This window comes from Manacus candei, unplaced genomic scaffold, assembly GCF_025592945.1.
Source record: "Manacus candei isolate 608988 ecotype Guabito, Panama unplaced genomic scaffold, ASM2559294v1 h1tg000018l, whole genome shotgun sequence".
Classification (NCBI taxonomy): Eukaryota; Metazoa; Chordata; class Aves; order Passeriformes; family Pipridae; genus Manacus; species Manacus candei.
The window spans coordinates 12,242,756-12,263,143 of NW_026138066.1; the positions used below are offsets into that span (position 1 = coordinate 12,242,756).

The 20,388-nt window shown below is 40.7% G+C and overlaps 1 protein-coding gene across 12 annotated transcripts in view; it reads right to left on the minus strand.

Moving 5' to 3' along the window:
- TBXAS1 (thromboxane A synthase 1) overlaps positions 1-20,388 on the minus strand; it is a 264,346-nt gene that overhangs the window by 89,977 nt on the left and 153,981 nt on the right. For all 12 annotated transcript variants that reach the window (XM_051784696.1, XM_051784695.1, XM_051784698.1 and 9 more), the window contains 3 exons: positions 11,645-11,761; positions 4,231-4,319; positions 1,615-1,763 (listed from right to left, as the gene is read on the minus strand). In XM_051784696.1, coding sequence (XP_051640656.1) covers positions 1,615-1,763; positions 4,231-4,319; positions 11,645-11,761 — 355 coding nt within the window. The remainder of the gene's footprint in view (positions 1-1,614; positions 1,764-4,230; positions 4,320-11,644; positions 11,762-20,388) is intronic.

The following is a 20,388-nucleotide window of genomic DNA, read 5'->3' on the forward strand; positions in this document are numbered from 1 at the left end:
CACAGAGAAGGTGTGGGATCTTGAACTAGCCTGGCAGCTTATGGCACCAATCTATGCAATTGTGTAGTGTTCATTCTCATTTACAGTTTTCCAGCATTAGGGAGCATACAAGAAGGATGAGGACAAACTCTTTCTTTATCAGGGCCTCTTGCAATAGGACAAGGGGTACTGGTTTTAAACTAAAAAAAAGCCAATTTAGATTAGATATAAGGAAGATGTTTTTCACAATGAAGGCTATAAAACACTGGAACAGGTTTGCCCAGAGCGGTAGGTGGTGGATGCTCCATCCCTGAAAACATGCAAGGTCAGCATGGACAGGGCTCTGAGCAACCTATCTAGTTGAAGACATTTCTGCTCATTGTAGGGGGTGTGACTAAATGACTTGCAAAGGTCCATTCTAATCCAAACTGTTCTATGATTCTATTTTATTTTGCTTCTCTAAACAGGTCGCACATTCTGGAAGAATGGTCTCCAGTCCATGGCCTTCATAGTCAGGAACTAGAAATCTGAGTGAAGTCTTGCATCCTAATAAACCCCTCATTAACTTATGAACAACGTAAAACTAACAAATCAGTCATTGGACAAACCCTGTCCTGCCAACAGAGCAACACAGTGTGGAAATTCAGACCACATAATGAATCAGCAGAAGAGATGAACCAAGGAATCCAACCTCAAACCCTACAAAGACTTGCTTTAATGAAGGGCACACTCTTAGACACGTAGTGGTACATTTCTGTCCCTTAAGAAACTGGTCACAAATCACACTTTGCAATCAGGTTAAACATTAACCCCGGGACAATTTGGATACACAACTCGAGAAGGAAACAGTTCATGTGCTGTGAGTCCAGGTGCAATCTGTAATGCCAGCAGGATCAGATGGGCACAGAAAACTTTGCCATTGTGCCACCTGACATTACTATGTGCAGGTCTAGACATCAAGAAGATAAAACTTCAATAGGATTGATTATGGTGTGGCTTCCTCATCTACAATTCTTACTGCCCTTGAATTAACAAGACCATCATCACCATGAAGCTGTAGCTTCTGCGTCCTAGAATTACATGGCTTTATACCCCACTCGTGCATTGCTATCTATTCATCTGACAATAAGTGCATTCTCTTCATGATGCCTGTTATCTTTATCCTTTATAGCCACTAACCAAGCTGCTGCTGCTATTCAAAAAATAATTGGGAGGACTTACACTATCTGCTTATGCTCCTCCACCTCTTTTCTGTGGTGGGTTGTTAATGTTGTTAGCAGATGGGATTTCAATCTCTACCATGTTCGAAAAACTTTACACTTAAGTGCTGTTACTCTGTTTTAATGAGAAGTGTACAAATACCATAAAAACTGCAGGACCCAGAAACTTTTCTCTCAGATGAACCTGGAGCATTGTGTTCCAAGACTCTCAGTTTCTGGAGTAAGTTTCATTAATGGTGACAGAAGCTGCAGAGCATATGGTGGAAATCTCGAGGGTGTATTTGGCCTGTAGGTTGCATTCTGAACACCTCTGAAATAAAGTCAGCTATAAATCTTCCTGTTATGGTTTCAGTATGTTCAGAATGACTTTTAGGAAGTTACCATAAGGAAGAAAACAAATGTAGACTATACTCACGGGTTAGAATGAGGAGAGGTTTAAACAAAGACATTTCAAAGAATGTTCTACAATTCTTAACAAAGGGGTCATCAGGATTCTTCTTGGAATCCACCTCAGTACCAAAAGCTACGCTACCAACGACATCCAACGTAAAGCAGTTGTAACACCTGCATTGAATTGAAGAATTATACATTGTTATCTACAAATCACATATCCATTAGTATCTTGCTTCTACAAACACCACATAGCATTAATTTTTGCCACTGAGTTTCTTTTTCCTTTTAGATTTCAGTTTTGCCAACAAGAGATGTTTATATCATTCTGACAAATGCTGATGCTTAATAACAGTCACCTTCTCTCCACATATAAAGTGAACATATTTTCATTTAGCTCAATAATTCCATCAAAAATTTATTAGAAATAAACAATTTAATTTTTTATTACCTAGAAATCAAAGGCAACACGTCATCAGAGATTCATAAGCATTTTCTTAGTATGCATGCTAATAAAAGAGATCACTCCTTTCTCATTTTAAACTGCAAAACCCACATCTATTACCAGTCCCGCCTAAACTCTCAGAGAGAAGAGTTGCTTAAATAAAATAACACTGCTTAAGGATTTCCTTCCTCTTCTCTATACCTCCTTTGTAATGTAAATCCATGGACAAAACCAAGAGGAACTGCCACCATGTGAAATCTGTATCTCTGCAGAGGAGCAGCCAGTGCTTCGAGAATTACAAATCACCTGTGGACCATGATCTAGAAACTTCAGAACTTACTGAATCTCTCCCTGCATATCTAACCATCTATCCAGTTGCCTCACCATCTTTATTTTTCTGCTGGGCTTTAGCAGCTATTTAGTTTTGAGATAAGTGGACTGAGAATGTAAAATATCCTTGAAATTTCATTCTTCTGATCTGTGGTCAAGTCTGCAATGAATGTTCCTCTATGTTCTCTTACAAAAGGCTAATTTCAATCTCTGGGGTTTTAACCTGAATGAGCATGTATGAAGAGAAGGTCAAGAGTCAGGCCCATTATATCCTGTGTACATTGTGAAGCAGTATTTCTAAACTATGATCTTTGGGCGCTGTCATTCTGATGACACCAGATCAGATTTGAAAGATTACAACAATACTGCAAGGTGAAGTAACTTTGGGTCTCCAACTCTTACAAATACACACATGAAAAAAAGAAAAAAAGAATTTTTAGAAGCCAAAATGTTAAAAAGAGCATCCATTGCTACAAAACAATAACTTCAGATGCACTCAATCATTTATCTCTCCAAGGTACTGAAAAAGATCTTAAAAACTAAATTTTGACTTGTTGGCAAAACACAAAATGGCTAAAGACAACTAACATACAAGATCACAGGAGGTTACAGATATGGTATTTACATCCAAAACCAGCTCCCAAGGCAATTCTGTGAAACTGCAGTGGAATGAGAATCACATTTATAACTGTCAAACCTGCTGAAATGGTAGTATGGTAAAACAACTGGAATATCATGTTCTGAGATGGTCAACATCATTCATTTATGCTTTCAAAAGTTCTTTTCCAAAATGCCTCTTGAGAGGTGAAACCCTATAATAGATCAATAGCTATGAGACCAGGCAAAGACAAAAGAAAAATGGAAAAAAGGGAAAAGTCTGGAAGGACTCAAAAGGTCAATTTTCATCAGAGCACTCAGCTAGTGTAATGTATCTTGAGGTTTTATAGCATCTCTTCAGGTGTTTAATAAAGAGATCTCCGTACACACACTTACACTTGCATGTGCACATGTATACATGTCCTTGAAAAGAGATGAATGAATTGTGGCTAAATATCCATTTCTTCAGATGAAACGATATTATTTGTGCTTCTTCAGTTTGAGGAAAATCACGAAGAACTTTAGAGGGCGCTGACCAACCCAGCAAATGAAGTGTACACAAAAATAGGGCCTATTAGAAAGAAGGCATTCAAACCACTCATATGCTGCACAGTGTCCTAGAGGAAATGCATCTACTCAGAGAAGACAGTGTTGTGAACAGGTCAGTGAAAACCTCTGATGAAAGAGCAACAAAAAAGATAATAGGATATTAAATGCATAACAAATGAAAGCACAATATGGAAAATATTAAAATGTCATTTTATAAACCAATGGTGCATTCTCATCTGGAGTACTGATCCCGTTGTTTCACAAAAGGCTAGTGTGCCATGAGGGGGGATGTGAAGAATCTGGTAAGAATGATTAAGTGCTCAAAAAAACCTCAGATAAAAAAAAGCAAGAGTGTGATGGACTAGAGATATTTGATATCAGATCAATTCTTATACTTGTACATTATTGACAGACTGTAGTGAACAGACTGGGCAGGGATTGACGCAGCCCTCCTTTCTGCTTCCAGCTGTTAAAACTTCATTAAACAACCACCAGAAATACATTAGATGCTTTACCAAAATTACTTTTCAAGTATGCAATGGTTGCCCCCAGGAAGAAAAGGAATTTTTCAGACACATCCTCTATTAAACTATGATCTTCACTCTTAAAAGTAAGGGAGGAAGAAAAAACTTTTATACAGTAAGTGCATATTTAGAATAACTGCTGCTACTGACTTTTTTTTTTTTAATCTGCTACTAATTTCTGGCATGTAGAACATACCTCTGGATATCAAAAGCTTTGCCAGAATCTGCGTAGACTTTCAAGTTACACAGCAGGATGTCACAGGCCTGGTTTATTAGTGGTGTCATCTAGAAAGGAACACACCGAATTGTGAAAAACATGAAAATCTTAAAAAAGAAACCAACAAAAGCAATTATTCACAATTATTTTTGTCTGGCAAATGGGATGGAGCTCTCAGGTTCCTCTGCAAGTGTAGTTAGGCACTTATGTGCAGGTAATATGAAATGTTGGCACTGTCTGCTAAAAATAAATCCACAAATTACAGGGGTGACCTTCTCCAGCTCAAGGCCTAAATACAAGAGGCTCTGTCACTTACCTGACCTATGCTTCTTGCTCACTTGTGGCTACATACACAGAGACCTATCAAGCAAAAATATCCCCCTCTCTTTCTAATCATTCCAGCTGAAGATTTGTCGTGATCTGTATTTAGAGTACTTTACACTTAGGTTACATATGCTCCAGGGCAGAAAGAATAGTATTTTCCAAAGTCACAAAGTCCTGTAAAGGTATTGGCATCAGAGTCCCAGCACTTCCATCCTGCTGTCTCTTGGTTTGAGGGATTTAATATGTACATTAGAAAACCACCCTGTGTACCACTACAGGCAGCTGAGGGCAAACTGCTATTGCTACATGAGGAAAGGATTTTCTGGATGATGCTATTAAATGGACATTCACATGATTTATTCAACTAATTGTTCTTTCCAGTCACTGACACATGATGGTCGGGTAGACTTACCCACAGCCTGGCTGTACTCACAGTGCAACAGTCTCCTCTCTAGGGCTTCAGTGAAACCATAACACAGGCAACCAAGAAGACCTCATTAAAGTCTCTCTTTCTTTCTCTTTAATTTTTTACATATGAAAGGGATCAGACACTTCCTTGATTACACCAACTACAGGGGCAGAGGAAGGGTATAGCAGCAATCCAGCTGTGAACCTAAAGGAATTATGTCCTATGGCTCTTTCCCACAGAGACTGCCAAGAGATCCTTACAGCCTACAACTTAATACCACAGTCTTGCCTCAATAATTATGCCAGGCACCCACAACATACACACAGAAACCTGCCTCTCCTTCCTGAACAACCTCCTTCAGCATACGGATGTCAACAAACATGAGAACAGACTCGTCCTACTCCTCTGACATTTTTGTTACCAAAAAAGACTTACTGCAGCCTCGCCGCACTCTCTGAGAGCTGAGCAGCCTGCCCAGCCAAGTCCATTTTGCTTGGCACTTCTACCTCTGTGAAACTGGCATAACACTTTGTGCACAGGCACACTGCCATCCTAACACATGGGCAAGACTATACACAGTCAAAAGGCCAACGTGGGAGCATCCAATATGTTTTCCAAAGGCAGAAGTCTGAGTCAAGAATGTGTCTAGCTGCTCTCGAGGTCCCGTGCCTATACAGGAGAAATTTCATTTCAAAGCCGGGGTGATTTGGGCTTTGCCACAGTCTCACAAGACAATTCTGACGGCAGATTAGTATTTGGTAACAGTAGCTGTTATGTGTTTGGGAGGGGCATGACATGTTATGTGGCAGTTCTCTTTCCCTTTTGGCTTTCCAAAGAAGATCCCCTGCAGTGAGCTGTTTCTCAAATGGTTCAACAACATTAACACATTTCTTTTCAACAGACTGAACCAGGGTGAAATATTTTATAATCTCTGAGTCCAACCCCTCCAATGAATTGAACCAGTCAAGGAGAACAAAATGAAAATCCGTATTTTAACAGGTATGATGTTTCCTAAACAGATGGTGATCATTTCAGATGTTCCTGTTATTGCCTTATTTTCTCTTTTTTTTTCATCACATCACCAGATCTGCAACCACCCAGCTGGTTGCTATTGCTCTTCAACAGCTGGCAGAGATATCAGGGGCACGTCTGGCCAGGGCATCCCACAGCACCTCTGCACTTTCCTTATTCCACCAGCTTTCAAAATACTGTTGCAATTAATTTCTAGCCATAAGGTATTTTTATTAGTAAATCTAACCAGGAAAATAAGGAGGGGGACACATGAATTTGATTTATTGTTAGCATGATAGGACAGAATCATATTGATGAGACAATTATTTGTGTATGAAAGCTACAGGGGATATCTACATGAGAATCGTAGGTTGTGTTTGAGTTTTTATTCCCCTAGGGGGTATAAATTAGTCCAAGATTGTGAACTACAAAGACCACAGACTGAAACATTCTCAAGTCCCTTAACACCTCAGACTCTGTCCAATTGTCAAGAAAAATAGTGTTGGGGGAGGTGAAATATACCAAACACTGAAAACCAGCACAGAAACAGACACATTGATCTACACTGCCTTGGTATCAGTGACTTTCTATATATTCTCATTTGCCAGTCAGAACATAAAACCTGCATAACCTGCCTGAGATTCAGTTCTTGGTAGGTAAACAAACCCCAGCTGCTCTGTGTTCAGATTGGCTGAGAGGAACAGGATGAAGAAAAATCTAAACAATATGGTCCCTGTAAATATTTGATCTGCCAGTTATCTAATAGCAAGAGTAGCCCAGAGTCCAAATTTCTTTCTTTTTGCCAAAGAAGAGCATTTGGGGTTAGGGTTTTCATGATGCCAGGGGCTTTGCTGTTTAAATCCTGCCAATATGCTATTTGGCACATAACAACAATTAGTTTCTGCTTCTGCGTACACACAGCGCATGTGGATGTTTGCACTGTTCAAAGGCATCGGAGTCACGTTCCTCTAGTTAGATGTGGCCCTCGGTATTCATTAGTATTATTATTCCCCTTATTATTAGCACAGCAAACTAAAAAGTAGAAGGCTGGATCATGTTCACTGTAGACAGACACACTGGAGACTTTACTGTTCGCATACAGAAGCAGAAGTCGCATTGGACCTCTTGTCCCACAAATGTCATGAAATATAAAGGAAGGAGATGGAAAAAGAATACATCCCTAAAACAAGAATTGCTTCTGTTCCAGATTTCAAGTCCCTGAATAAAACCAGGAAAAGACTAGAGTGTCAGGAAGACGTTTTGTGAGTGGATTTGTTCTCATCACCTGACAGTGGGCCTTGCTATTCCTGGGCACAACTTACCAAAATGAGCAACTCAACCAGACACTGATCCGTGGCTCAAGGATATGCACATTTAACATATCAGTTTTTATGTTAGTTATTTGATTTGCCTTAGGTGAGCATGCTTGCTTTGCCCAGCAACAACAATTTCCAGAGACCCTTCCAAAATACCTTTGACCAACGTGCACAAACAGAATAAGAGCAAATCAAGGAAATCTCAATGGTTGGACTGTCAGATCTTACATCCTAGTGGGACATGAAAGATCTACATGCCTGAGAGTGACACTAGAGGATTTTCCTGCACTGTTCTGCCACGTTATCCCAAGTTCTGCTTTGTGTCTCCCTTCATTTGAAAGAAATGCCTCAACACAAACTCCACTTCACAGGTTATTTAGGACAATGCTACATTATGCTGTGCTCTCTCCTCTAATTTTTGTGTTCCGCTTTGTTTTAATGGTTTGTTAATGGAGGAGAGGATTCCCAGCATACTGATAGGAGATGACAAGACTACTGCAGTACCATCAGAATAAATAAAAATCAATAGGTTTTCTGCTGGTGTTGGCTGTAAAAGAGAGCAAAGCTATTTATCAAGTCTGACAAGGGGTCCAGAACTGCAGGATCATCACAGGCACCACAGCAAAAAGAAGAGGAATAAAATAAGAAATACTAAATAGGGAATCAAGATCGGTACAGTAAGATCACTAACATGTCAGTTTGTTTCAATACATAATAGCTGAGGAGAGCATGACAGGAACACTGGGAAATTATTCTTTTACTTAGAGCCTCCAGGTATTCATCAATTCCTCATGAATTACATCTTGGATCAACTTTCAGTGATTGGTAATATTCCCATTTAAAAGATAAAAGTTGTTTCATGTGCAGAGAATTTACGTAGCTACTGTCAGATCACCCACAGGCAGTCAATGTCAAAACTGGAAGTGAAATTTCTTGGGTCTCCTGCCTCTTGTCTCTCATTTCTCATTCTTAGTGCTCCCATAGCAATGGCACTATGAGGGGGTCTTACTGGAAAGAACTTATTATCAGATCTGCTACCAACTCCAGTGGCATGTCATATGGGATGCTACCAAATCTTACTGTAGGACCAAGCTTAGAAGTCTATTGCTTTATGCTATGTTCACCACCACTATAGTATTTGTATTTAATGTTATCTGGAGCCAAAACTTCCTTCACTCGGAGTGGACTGCTGTCGTGGTTTGAGAGCCCCAAAATCCAATTCTCGAGTCCAAGCCCCCCTCCCTCATCTCAACTGCTTTACTAATCTTCACATGCTTATTGGAAAAAGAAAATTAAAAAGGGAGAACACCCAATATATAGGAATCTATAAAAGCAACAGTGAAACAGTGCATGGCTTTTAAAAAGAATTTGAGAAAAGAGAAAGCTAGAGAAGATGCCAGAAGCTCTTGAAAAATGTTATGAAAATAACTCTCTGCATACATGCAGCAGTCACTATATGGGCTACCCAGTAGCTCTATAACCTCTCGTTTCAGTTCATTTCCTGTAACTGAAAAATTAAAAATTTCTGGAATCAACTTTTTTATCATTTGGTGACTGGCTGTCGGAGATTTTTGCCAAACTAAGGGGAAATTCCTCAAGCTCAGCAAACTTCTCAGTGACATTATACTACTTCTGTGGAGCGACAAGAGCAAAGTATGCCCCTGGTCACAGCCACAGCAGCCAGGTGCCTCTGTGGAGCACTGCAGGTTAAATCTTAGCAACATACATTAGCTCTGCCTTGGCTCTTGTCCTCCAGCAGTCAGGTTAAAGTAGATGACCAGCTTCTCATTCTTGCTGGCCCTGAAACTGTCCCTTCTTGTGTTTCTGAAATGGAGTTATCAGGAACCACCAGTCTCTGGCTCTTGGTGCATCTTTTATCTGAAGTGATTGCTATGGGGAGCACAAGGAGTTGTTAACGTTTCTTGCTCTGTCACAGGCTAACAGCTCTCAGTTCTCTCAGAGCATCCAGACAGACAAGTCTATGTTTGGAGTGGCACTAGGGGCTGCAGCACTCAAGGAACCACTCAGGAGGTCTGCAGTCTCTCCAGCATCACTGGAAAGTTTGCATACAGGAACAAAGGCAAGGCAGACATCCAGAGTGAACAGAGAGGAAGACTTTGGTGTGGAATTTTATCAGAGCTTGAACCTCTGCGGCAAAAGAATCAATGTCTTGGGAGAAAAAATAAGGAAAGTGCCTAGTAGTATTTATAAATATGTATAAAATAACATATCCAGGTTATTATGCAATAAATTAATACCAAAGCTAGCTTGTTTGTAACTGCTTTGAAGTACAGAGGAAGGGATTATTATAAACAGGATGTCTTCTATATAACTCTGAATACTCTGTGGTATGGCCAATAGTAGAATATGGTATTTTTGTTTCCATGCTGCTGCAGAGGTTCTGAGAGAGTACCAAATATGGGAGAGTTAAAAAGTGAGATCATAATTAATGAGCATCAATTTCCTTTGAGAAGTGTTGGTATGGCTTCCAAATTAAGCAACAGCAAGAAAAGCACATGGGCAAGGACTTAAATTACATTAACTTCAGATCCCAGGACTGTTAATGTATTTGGGTAGAAAATGAAATGCGAGGCTGAGGAGCACATCCGTTCAACAGCAGTTCTTAATCTCATATGGGCTTACTGCAAGTGTCTCTCTATGTCAAAATGGACAGACTTCTGCTGAAGGCATGGGAGAGAGGAACAAAGCTGAGCTTTTCAGAGAGACCTGCCCCATTCCACTTTTTCTCACTTGGTGTAGAACGGGAGGAAAAAGTAACCATTTCCAGGTCACCCTGAGCCCATCCACAGTCACACCCCTTCCACAGAGCTTGGAAGAGGCATCATGGGGAAAGGTGATTATCAGGTTAAAAATAAAGAGCTCAGTCTTTGCATGCGAGACGGTTACCAGGCACTGGCCAGCCCTCAACTCTACCTCCTACCACTATTCCTTCGTTCCAGCTCCACCACCAAGCAGTGCAAAGGGAGTGCCATGACTTCTCTTCCCAAGTCAGTTTGATCAGTCAGACCCTGCAAACCCACGTGTGCCCAAGCAGGACACCCGAGGCTCCACTCGCTTGCCCTCGCTGTGCTCCTCAGCCAAGCCTGCCCGGCTGGTGCCGGCAGAGGTTGCTCTCCACAAATTGAGGGGAGAGCAGTGTTATCTTTTGTTAGTCCGCCAGAAAAGAGTTGATGACCTGCAGTAAGATTAATTTCCACCAGGAAAATGCAAAACTCTCCTCTTCCCACCATGCCATGTGCACCTAATCGCTTGCATATTTAAACATCCTTGCCTTGCTAAAATTTCGTGATGGAGCCGGTGACAGAGCAAATGTCGGGGCGCATAACCAATGGCATTGTCAGTCGTGATTAATCAGCATCTCCACCAGGCTCACGGCCAATTAGAATTTACCATAATAAGGAGGTGACAGCCGGTGTTGCTAAGCAACCGCTGTCTATAGAGCTGGGAGAGGCAGACACATTTAGATGTTACTGTGGATTTCGACAGCGGCATGTCAAAACAACACAAGCGTCTGCCCAGTGGAAAATTTTACAACCCAGGACTGGGCACCGGAGTGAGGCATAATTCCCTTTCAGAATAAAATACGTAAAGGAAAAGGTGATTTTTTTGTTGTTGTCGAGTTAATTTTTTTTTCCCCTTGAAAGAAGACTTTAACCAGTCAATCATTTATCTGCGTTTAATTAAGAGATATCGTGTCACTGGAACAGGACTTTGTTACCAGGTAATGGGCTCCCATGGCTGAGCAAATGCTGATACATTTATAGGAAATTAGCAGCAGGTCAGCACAGAGACATTTATTTTCAGTCAGAGGTATTTATCTGGCAATGACATTCTGTTCCAGTGACTTATTTTATTATATGAAAGGATTAAAGAATAAAAGGAGGAGGGGAGGGGAAGGAGATGGAGAAATGAAAATAGACTGATAGCAGTTCCTGTGTCAATGTGAGAGTTGCTGACTCTGCACATCATGAAAAGTTATGTTCCAACTGGGAGCAATAACCTTTCTGTACTTTAGCTTACTCCTAACAGGGTAGGGAAGATGTAAGGGTCCTTCCTGAGTTTGCTACACTTTCATGGACAAACTGGTTCATATAGAGGAAGATAGAGGATCATATCCTCAGCTGAGCTATTCTGACTTTCACCAGTCTATGACCTGGACCATGCTGTACTTATGCTCTACTGCACATGCTCTTCAGGCCTAAATAAACTGGCACAAAGTAGCAAGTTTTACCTGTCCTTAATATGGACCTACATAAAGCAGATGCCTGCACAAGTCTTCTAAATTATGAAATCAGAACTGTCTACACCTTACCTCTTTCAGTTTGGTGTCGCTGAAGGCTGGGGTCAGGAGGCTCCGCACATACTTCCATCTGTCATCTCGAAGACAAAGGATGCTGTCAAGCATTGGTTTGGAAATCAAGTTCGGTTTCTAAGACAAAAGAAAGCATAATTCAGTTTTAACACAAATGCAACTATAGCTACTCAAGGCTCTGTAACTTGGAAAGATTGGCCATGAACGGCATTGCACTGCTGTCCCATGATGAGAGAGGTTCGAATCAGTCCCAAACACCAAGCTAAACATGGATGAGGCTGGAGAAAATTTCTCTTTTGTTGCACTTATTTCCTCTTGGGCTTGTAAAAGCCCTGGGCCAGCCCAGTTACTCCTTGCTCAGATTGTTCCAGTTCTGATGTTCGTGGTTTTCTCCTGAGATTGCCTTCATTGAACCCTGGCTTCTTTCCTCCCTTCCTAGGTGACTAGCAAGAGGACTTGTCAACACTCCCTCTCTGTGTGACGAGTGCCAACGCACCACATGCGGGTGTTGGTGGGGGACATGATTTCTGGTGACAGCTGGTATGTCAGACTGTTACATGCATTTTAAAAGTCTTCAGAAAATATGTTGATTAGAAAGCAAGTCCCAGTCGTTACTCTGTCTATAAGGAACACTCTCACTAAGAAGTTGTGGCCTATGACTCTTACAGCTGCAGCTGCTGTCAAATATAGTAGCTCAAAGCACTTTCCCATGAAGTCTGTACCAAGGTAACTACTATGGATTTACTAAATTTTAATCTCCCCCACCATTTAAGAAATTCCTATCCAGAGAACAGTGATATTCACCAAGGATTAAAAGGATATAAAAGATGAAAGCGTGTTAGAAAACAACACACTTCTGCCTGGAAGAGGCATCAAGAGATGTCCAGCACCACAGCAGAATCTACTACAACTTACATTATTGTCAGAAGATGTTTCCTAATTGTTCCTGAAGGCCTTGTGGGGATTCAATAACCTCCCCACTGAAACTCTTCCAGTGCTGAAGTACTTTTACTGTGGTTGCACGATCTCTTTTCCTGGACCATATGACCTTTAGTCTTTGTGCTGTCACAGGCATAGAAACCAGCTTATTCTCCCCAGCTTTGCAGCAGCCCACATATACAGAAGACTATAATAACCACTAATCATATTGCTGCCATCTACCCCACATAATGCCAATGTGTTCAATACATATTAGTCATGTTATCTGGGACTGACTGTTCAGTGTTGTTACTGTCCCTCTGCATAGTCTTATTGATTTACTTCTTTCTCAAGGTACAGTCCCTGTGACCTGACACGGTGCTCCAGGTAAGGAAGGATTTTTTTTTTTGCCATATGTTCTGCAAGTTATATTCCTTTCTATTCACTCCAGAATACTACATACCACACCGTGACAATGTACTCATGTACTGGCTTGTGATTCTTTGCAACTCTCAGGTTTTTCTTCTGAATAGTTACTCCCTAGGAAGTTATTTCCCCGACTTTATCATTAAGACTGGTTACTCCCAAGAGTCACATATAGAACACGTCCTTGTTGAACTTTGACCATTCTTTTTATGCCTACTTCTCCAACTGACCAACGCCACTTTGAATTTTAGCCGTTTCTTTCATCCTTACCAGCTTTCTACATAAATTGTTAGTGCACTTAGTAACATCATCTAACTCATTAACAAAACTACAGAACAGTACTTGCAAAGAAGGCACCTCTGGGCTCCTCCCTTTCCTTCCAACAGTGCACTGTTCCCAAACACTTTTCAAGTCATCTTCAATTGGTATTTCAGGCACTGTACAGCAATGTCCTCTGGACAAACCACCCTAAGGTTGGTGGGTGCAGGTGGAAGGTGTACACTTCTCTAGTTACCAGGATGTACAGAGACACTCATTTGTGCATGTAAGATGTTCTGGATACTGCAGTGGCAGTACAGTCCCCCTGTTATCAGTAGCAACAGTATCCACTGTACTAGGAAAGACCCAAACAAACCAAGGATGCTTTAGCCTTCCCAATGCCATCTGTTGATCCCTTTCACCCTCTAACTTTTCCTTTCAGTCATTCTTTCATTACTAATGTACATAAAAAATTAATTCTTACTGCCTGTAACAAACCTGGATATTTTAATATCATTTTGTGCCTCAATATTTCTGATTTTATTGTCACTACATGCTATTTTTTTATCCTTCTTCTTGGAAATCTGACCTACTTTCCACTCTGTAAAAAAAAACTTCTCTTTAGGAGCCATGAAGAGCTGGCAATTTAGCTACACTGGTCTTCTAGTGCACTTCCTTAACTTTCCTCCTTATTGGAAGAGTTTGCACTTAATATTGTTTCTTTAAGGAGCTGCCAGCTCTCCTTAACACCTTTTTCCTTTACACTTGCCAGATTCTTACTACACTGTATAAGCTTGTAAAATGCAGAAGCCTATTTTATATTGCAAACGGGCTAATGGGATAGTTTTACATGCAGTAACACCATTCAGTGTAGTAAACTAATGTCACTGGGCTGACACTACACACCACTTTTGAGCAGAGATGAGTGGTTTTCAAGTAGAAAAGTACATAGCAGGATATTAAGCTGAAGGAAGAGACTGACTTAGGTGCTGTCATCAGATGACTGCTGTAAGACAAAACATGGGTTCTTTTTTAATGTATACATAGACCATTCTATTTTGTGCAATAACAAGAAAAACTTGGGACAAGCTGTCAAAGTTGAAGCAGTAGGACTGTTTTCTCTGAGTCTGCTCTTTAAATAAACAATCTGTTTTCTGACTTGTCAGTAGGTATCTTTCCTGAGGATCAGAAGTCCAGCTAGAAAGGCTCACTGGAGCGCTCCCTCATTTGTTACAGATATTCAAAGACACAGTAGAATCAGAAGAAAGAGGCTCTACACAATTGGAAATGAGCACCATCCTTTCAGAAAGCACTGTATGCCAGCCTCTGCTTCACAGTTCTTATGTGTTGCTAGGGAAGCTGCTTACAGTAAATCTTGACTCAGCTGGTCACCAAATAACTATTCCTTATATCTTTGGTCTTCAGTTTCAAACCCTGAGGGTGAGATTGCAGCACTCACTGAAATCAACAATAGGGAATGTGTCTTGATCAAGAGAAATGCACTAGTCCAAGAAATCAGGTCATGGAATATGGCCCCCAAATTAGCAAACACTCTCAGACCCATGTTTCAACCACCAGCCTTCACGCCTGTTTTATAAAGAGGAGATATCACATCACCTCCTCAGAACTGGTGACAACACATTAACATTTCTGAGGCACTCAGAAACTACAGTGAAAGAGCTGAATAACAATTCCCACAAGGAAATGACCGATTTTGTCTTCCAAAGGTTTGAATAGCGTACAGGGGAAAAAAAATAGAAAAAAATTATGGAACAACACTTGGAAAAGTATTTTGCATCCACTCCTAAATTGAAGGCTGCCCAAACTGTGCACTCTATAAGACAAATCTCCTTTGCAAGACAAGGCTCCACTTGGATAATTACAGATGTGATATAAATCTCACTGCATTTGCCTTGAAAGCAAATTCCCTCCCTAAACCAAACACTTGCCTTAAAAAATGCTCATAATTGCATAAAGACTGTATATAGAGCATTCACAGAGAGGGACCCAGTTTCTGAACAAAAAGTGTGTTAACTATAATATTATAACTACAACACTAACTACAGTATTGCCTTTCTAGCATTCTACTTTATGTCAGTATTGCTCCCTTAACATATTTTTTGTGTGTATAGTATTTTATACATATAAATGCTGCAAGGAATGAAAGACAATTCTGGCCATAAATTATTTTACTCTGTGTCTTTAAACTGGGTATGCAAAAATATGTTTGTGTTTATTGGAACAGCATCAGCATGACTGGCAGCATATAGCAGATTTCATTTATCAGGTTTTCCTTATTGTTTCTGCAAACACTTTCCTCCTAATTGTATAACCTGTGTTACAGGTTCATATAGCAGGAATGAAAATGGATTTGGTGTGAGAATGAGCCTGAAATGTCTTAGTGAAAGATGAAGTGTCACCTCTCTCCAAATGGACAAAGTACTAGATGTATCTAAAAATCCTTTCTCTATAAAAATCACTAAAAAAATTACCATGGGAGGCAGGTGTAATATTTTCAGGAGTGGGATCTTGGTTTTTAAGCGGCAAAGGAGGTTGCTTTTAAGTCAAATGCAATCAGGCTCATGTTCCATCTATCATTATCTAAATACTCAATGATTCCTCTACACTTCCTTCTCCTGTGCAATCAACCATTTCTGACCGTGGTACAGTAATGCTGCATGAAAACTACTGGCAGCATGGTAATCTGCTGCAGTGTACCTGTAAGTGCTGCTGAGTTCCCACAATCACAGACATGCCATCAGCAACAACGATGAAAATTGGAGGGATTTGCTTGCAAATAAATCCTTTAGAACATCAGAGCTTTTAAAACAGAAAACAAAACAATATTTGCAGATGAGCAGCATCTCTGCAGTTGACGCAAGAATTCCCTCCCCATAAAGGTGTTCCTTAGGCTGACCCTTCAGACCCAGTTATCAGTTTTCATTGTCCCTGAGTCAATTTGGTTTGCTCTGTATTACTAAATAATTCAAGAAAGTGACTCTTCTCAGGCTCTGAGGCCAAGTGGAACAGAACACCTCCTCCCTCAAGGTTAAATCCCTTTCCTGAAAAGAAGGGACATATCCAAACTGCTTATAGCCATGGTACATGTTCACCTCCTGAACTGTGCCCAGACCATGCCTGGGGGACAACTAATCGATACACAACAAAACCATGCTAACAAGCATGTCAATATGGACATCTGTAGGACCTACTCATGCACTAATATCCTGTCCCTGCTTTATCCTGGAGTAAAGTTGTAGCCTTCTGTGATTCATACATTGTTTGTTCCTTCTCTGTCACTAGCAGGCTAGACTGAACCTCTGGCAACCAGCAATGACTGCCTGGAGGAGGAGGAAGGGTAACAGCATCATGATGTTCCCTTAGAAACCTCACTCTTTAAATATCCTGAACAGATGAATCTTTGAAGAACCTAAAGTGTACCTTTAAAGACCCTTAAAAACCTACTAGCTTGGAAACCTACAATATAAACCACTCACCTCCACAGAACCAGCTGCTAATCTCCTCCATGTGCTTTGACAACACAGCAAGAAATGAAATTCTATAAAACAGGATCTCAGAAACTTTGTTATCGTAAACTTAGACTTAATCATAGCCTAGTGCTAAGAAAAAACAATCAAAAAAGATTTATTTCTACTGGAGTCAAACCTCAGCACTCAGTCTGGTGAGATTCAAACAAGGAACTGAGCTCTAGAGCACCAAAAATCCCAAATCCTAACAGTAACTCCAACACTAATTCTGGAATTAGTCATACCTAGCAAACACCTTTTGGTTTCATGTAAGCTTTCTTCCAGCCCTGCAGGCTTTGCAGTACCCAGCTTTAACTGGAATCCCATGCCCACTCTGCCCTGAACTTTAGCCCTAGTCTCAACCCTATGACCCATGCTAATGAGAGCCATTCACTCCTCTCTCCTCTAACCTTTCTTTGGTACCTAAGGGCATTGCAGTATCTAGAGTCAAGTCTAACTCTGGGCTTCTCCCACCCCCACCCTTTTCCCTCTTTGGGGAAATGTTTGGTGTATGTTCCCAATACGAGGGGTCATTCTTCTCCCAGCCTTCATGCATGCCATGCAGTTCTCTGTGTTAGCTCTAGCAGGGAGCAGCTCTAGGCTTTCTCTCCCAGGGCAAGCTCCAGAAGCAATGAGCAAGCAGCAGTGCTTGCACATCACTGGGTTAACTTGTTCATCTTCTTATTTTCAAAGAGGGTTGCTGTCCTGCTCTTGCTAAAAATGCTCTTGTGGTTAAATATTTTCATCCTGTTTAAGAAGCTGCCTTTTTAAATTGAATTTAATGAAATGAAAGTTAATAAAAAATGAGAAAGTCTGTAGCATGGAGACAAGACACTATCCCCATACTTCAGACAGGAACTATTAACAAAATCTCTTTTTAAGATTACTCATTCAACTCCACTTGACTGACAGGTCATCACCACCAGTTCAGCCAGCAGGTGGAACCAGCAAACCCATGAACTGTTCATATGGTATTTCATCCAGTCAGTGGTCGTGGCATGACACTTAACAGATCAGTATAACACTGCCTATTTAGAAAAGTAACAGAAAAAAACCCAACCCTGAAATATCTCAAGGAATACATCTTACCAAGCCTGCAGTAAGTGGATCATGGAAGTGGGAAGGTAGAAGATGCCTCCATATATTCATTTTAAAAATTCCCTGTTGGTAAACTGATACAGTACATGCTTTCAAACTTGCTTGGTTTTTTAAGTCATGCTCAGTTCCCCCTGCATTCATGACATTCAAAGACATATCAAGTAGTGGCTTCTGACTGAGCACTGAGAGCACTGTGTTGCATATTTTTAAGGCCAAAATACAGTTCATTTATGTCATATACCCTGTAGTTCATTGTCTTTTCCATCTGGAAGGTCTGTGAGTACACAAATATTATAGCCACATCTCTTCAAAACATGTGAATTTTTTCTTTTCACAAATCATCATCTTATAATGGAGCAAGACCCAACTCCCTACCCAAAAATTAAAGCCTTTACAGAGGACAAAGGCCTGGCATTGCCCACTGAGGGCTGTGTCCCAGCATGGGAGACCACTGAGCAGCTCCCACCCCTCGGCTCTACCCTTGAGGGGCCTCCCATCCATTGAACACCCAAGGCAATTGCTACACACAGGTGTTGTCTCTCCCAAAGCAGGTTCTCTCTTCATTTGCCTTTCCAAAACTCCATTTCCAAACCCTCAGATGCCACACACCCCACACTGCAGCTCCTGGGTGCAGTGCGGGGTGTGTGGCATTAAAACTCTGTGCACACATATTGCTTCACAAACACTTTGCCTAAAACCCTCCCAGATCATCAGCCCTGCTGAGAGTCTATTACACTTTTTTCCACCCTCTAGAAAAGTTCGTTTAAAACAAGTTTGATTTTAGTATTGTGATTTAGGAGGTGCTCTTAATCTTATGGCTGCAGAGGGAAAAAGAAAATGACCAAACTAACTCCAGAAAGCTTATGTTGCTTTGCAATTTCATAAAAGTGCCTAATAAAAGTTTTCAGCTTAATTTGAAACCAACATGCCTGCGAAGAAGAGGAGAAAATATCTATGGATTATCTATTTCATTAAGCTTTTAGGTTCTCCTTGGTCATTAAGGTACTTCAAGAGAGTGTTACAGGGTAGAATTGGTTTCAGTGATTACAGCAATTGTCTTTCACTCTCCTATATAGATGAGACTATACAAAAAGGCATCTCCAAGCCCGTTCTTTTGTTGTCAAGTCAGGATCTTCAGCAACTGACTAATGACTACCGTTCACAATTACTCATTGGAAAAATGGCACAGCCAACACCAGCTTACAAGCAAATACCAGCTTTTTTTCCCTCTCTGTGGCAAGCAGCCTGGAAACATCTGTTCTTGTCTTTGCAAACATTCTCTTAAGTCATGATTTTGTCAATAGAAACCAAAGCGAGTCATTGCAATGAGGTAAATATAACCATTCATAAATGCTAAAACAAACACATATGGCCTCCTGCAGTCTGACCCAGACTCATGCAAGTCACACGTTCCATTTTTTGGTGCAAGCAAGACCAAAATTAAGTCCACGCCTTCATCAGTTTGCATATGGTGGTCAGTTTGCATATTTCAGATCAAAACAATCAAACCAAAGAAAAACATATGTACTCTTAATTAATTAGGAATTTTGTGCATTATAAACAAAAGCAGGTTGCACTAGAGAATCCATATTCTATACACAGTGTCTGTTGTGCCGAGAAGTAGTTTTTAAACATGTTTAAATCTACTTTCCAGCTGACGTAACTGGACTTTTTAATATCGGATAAAGTTATAATACTATTAAAAGCCTCTCTGTTTATCCACACTTTTCCTTGAGGAAAAGTTGAGGACTAGAAAGTTCCTTTTACAGATTTTAAGCAGTATTTGGAGAAAAAACAGTCCCCAGTAACTTCTGATACAGATCTATTTCCATGCTTTTAGTCATTGGCATACATAGGAATGACAGGCAATGCCCATAAGAACTTTGGCTAGATCTTTTACTTTACACAAGACCACTGTATTCCATAATCTGCTCATTCAGAGATATGTCTGCAGCAACCCTGAAGCTTCTAGAGAGCACGGAGAGAGATTGTAAGTACTACCCAGCCTCCCACTGCCTGTGTTCTTGGCTGCTGACCCCTCCCATAATCCTGACCCAAATGCCTTGGGCATGCTCTTAGATACCTCAGAAAAAGAATTCACCAAAGCTGAGCACAGAGTTGTCCAAACTGCCACGACAGCAATGTAGGAAGAGTCCTGCACCTCCTTAAGGTATCACTTAGGAGTGAACTCAATTGGACGTAGAGCATTCATTCCCCTTGTGAAAAGGTGTTAAGCCCCAGTTCCTCTCAAAAGTCTGTTTATATAAAACTATCTTTAGAGAAATATACATGAGTAATATTTTGCAGTGATAGCTGAAACCTCAGCCTTCATGATCAGCAATATTTTGTAGTAGTATCTGAAACCTCGACTTCCCTGATCCAGATGACTGTCCTATCAGGTTGCAGAGATTCACTAACTTCTCTACCACAGATCCCATGGACCACATGAAATGTGGAGTAGCTTCAACACATAAGGCTGCAAGCGCATCTTCCCTATGTAGAAGTTTCTACATAGGG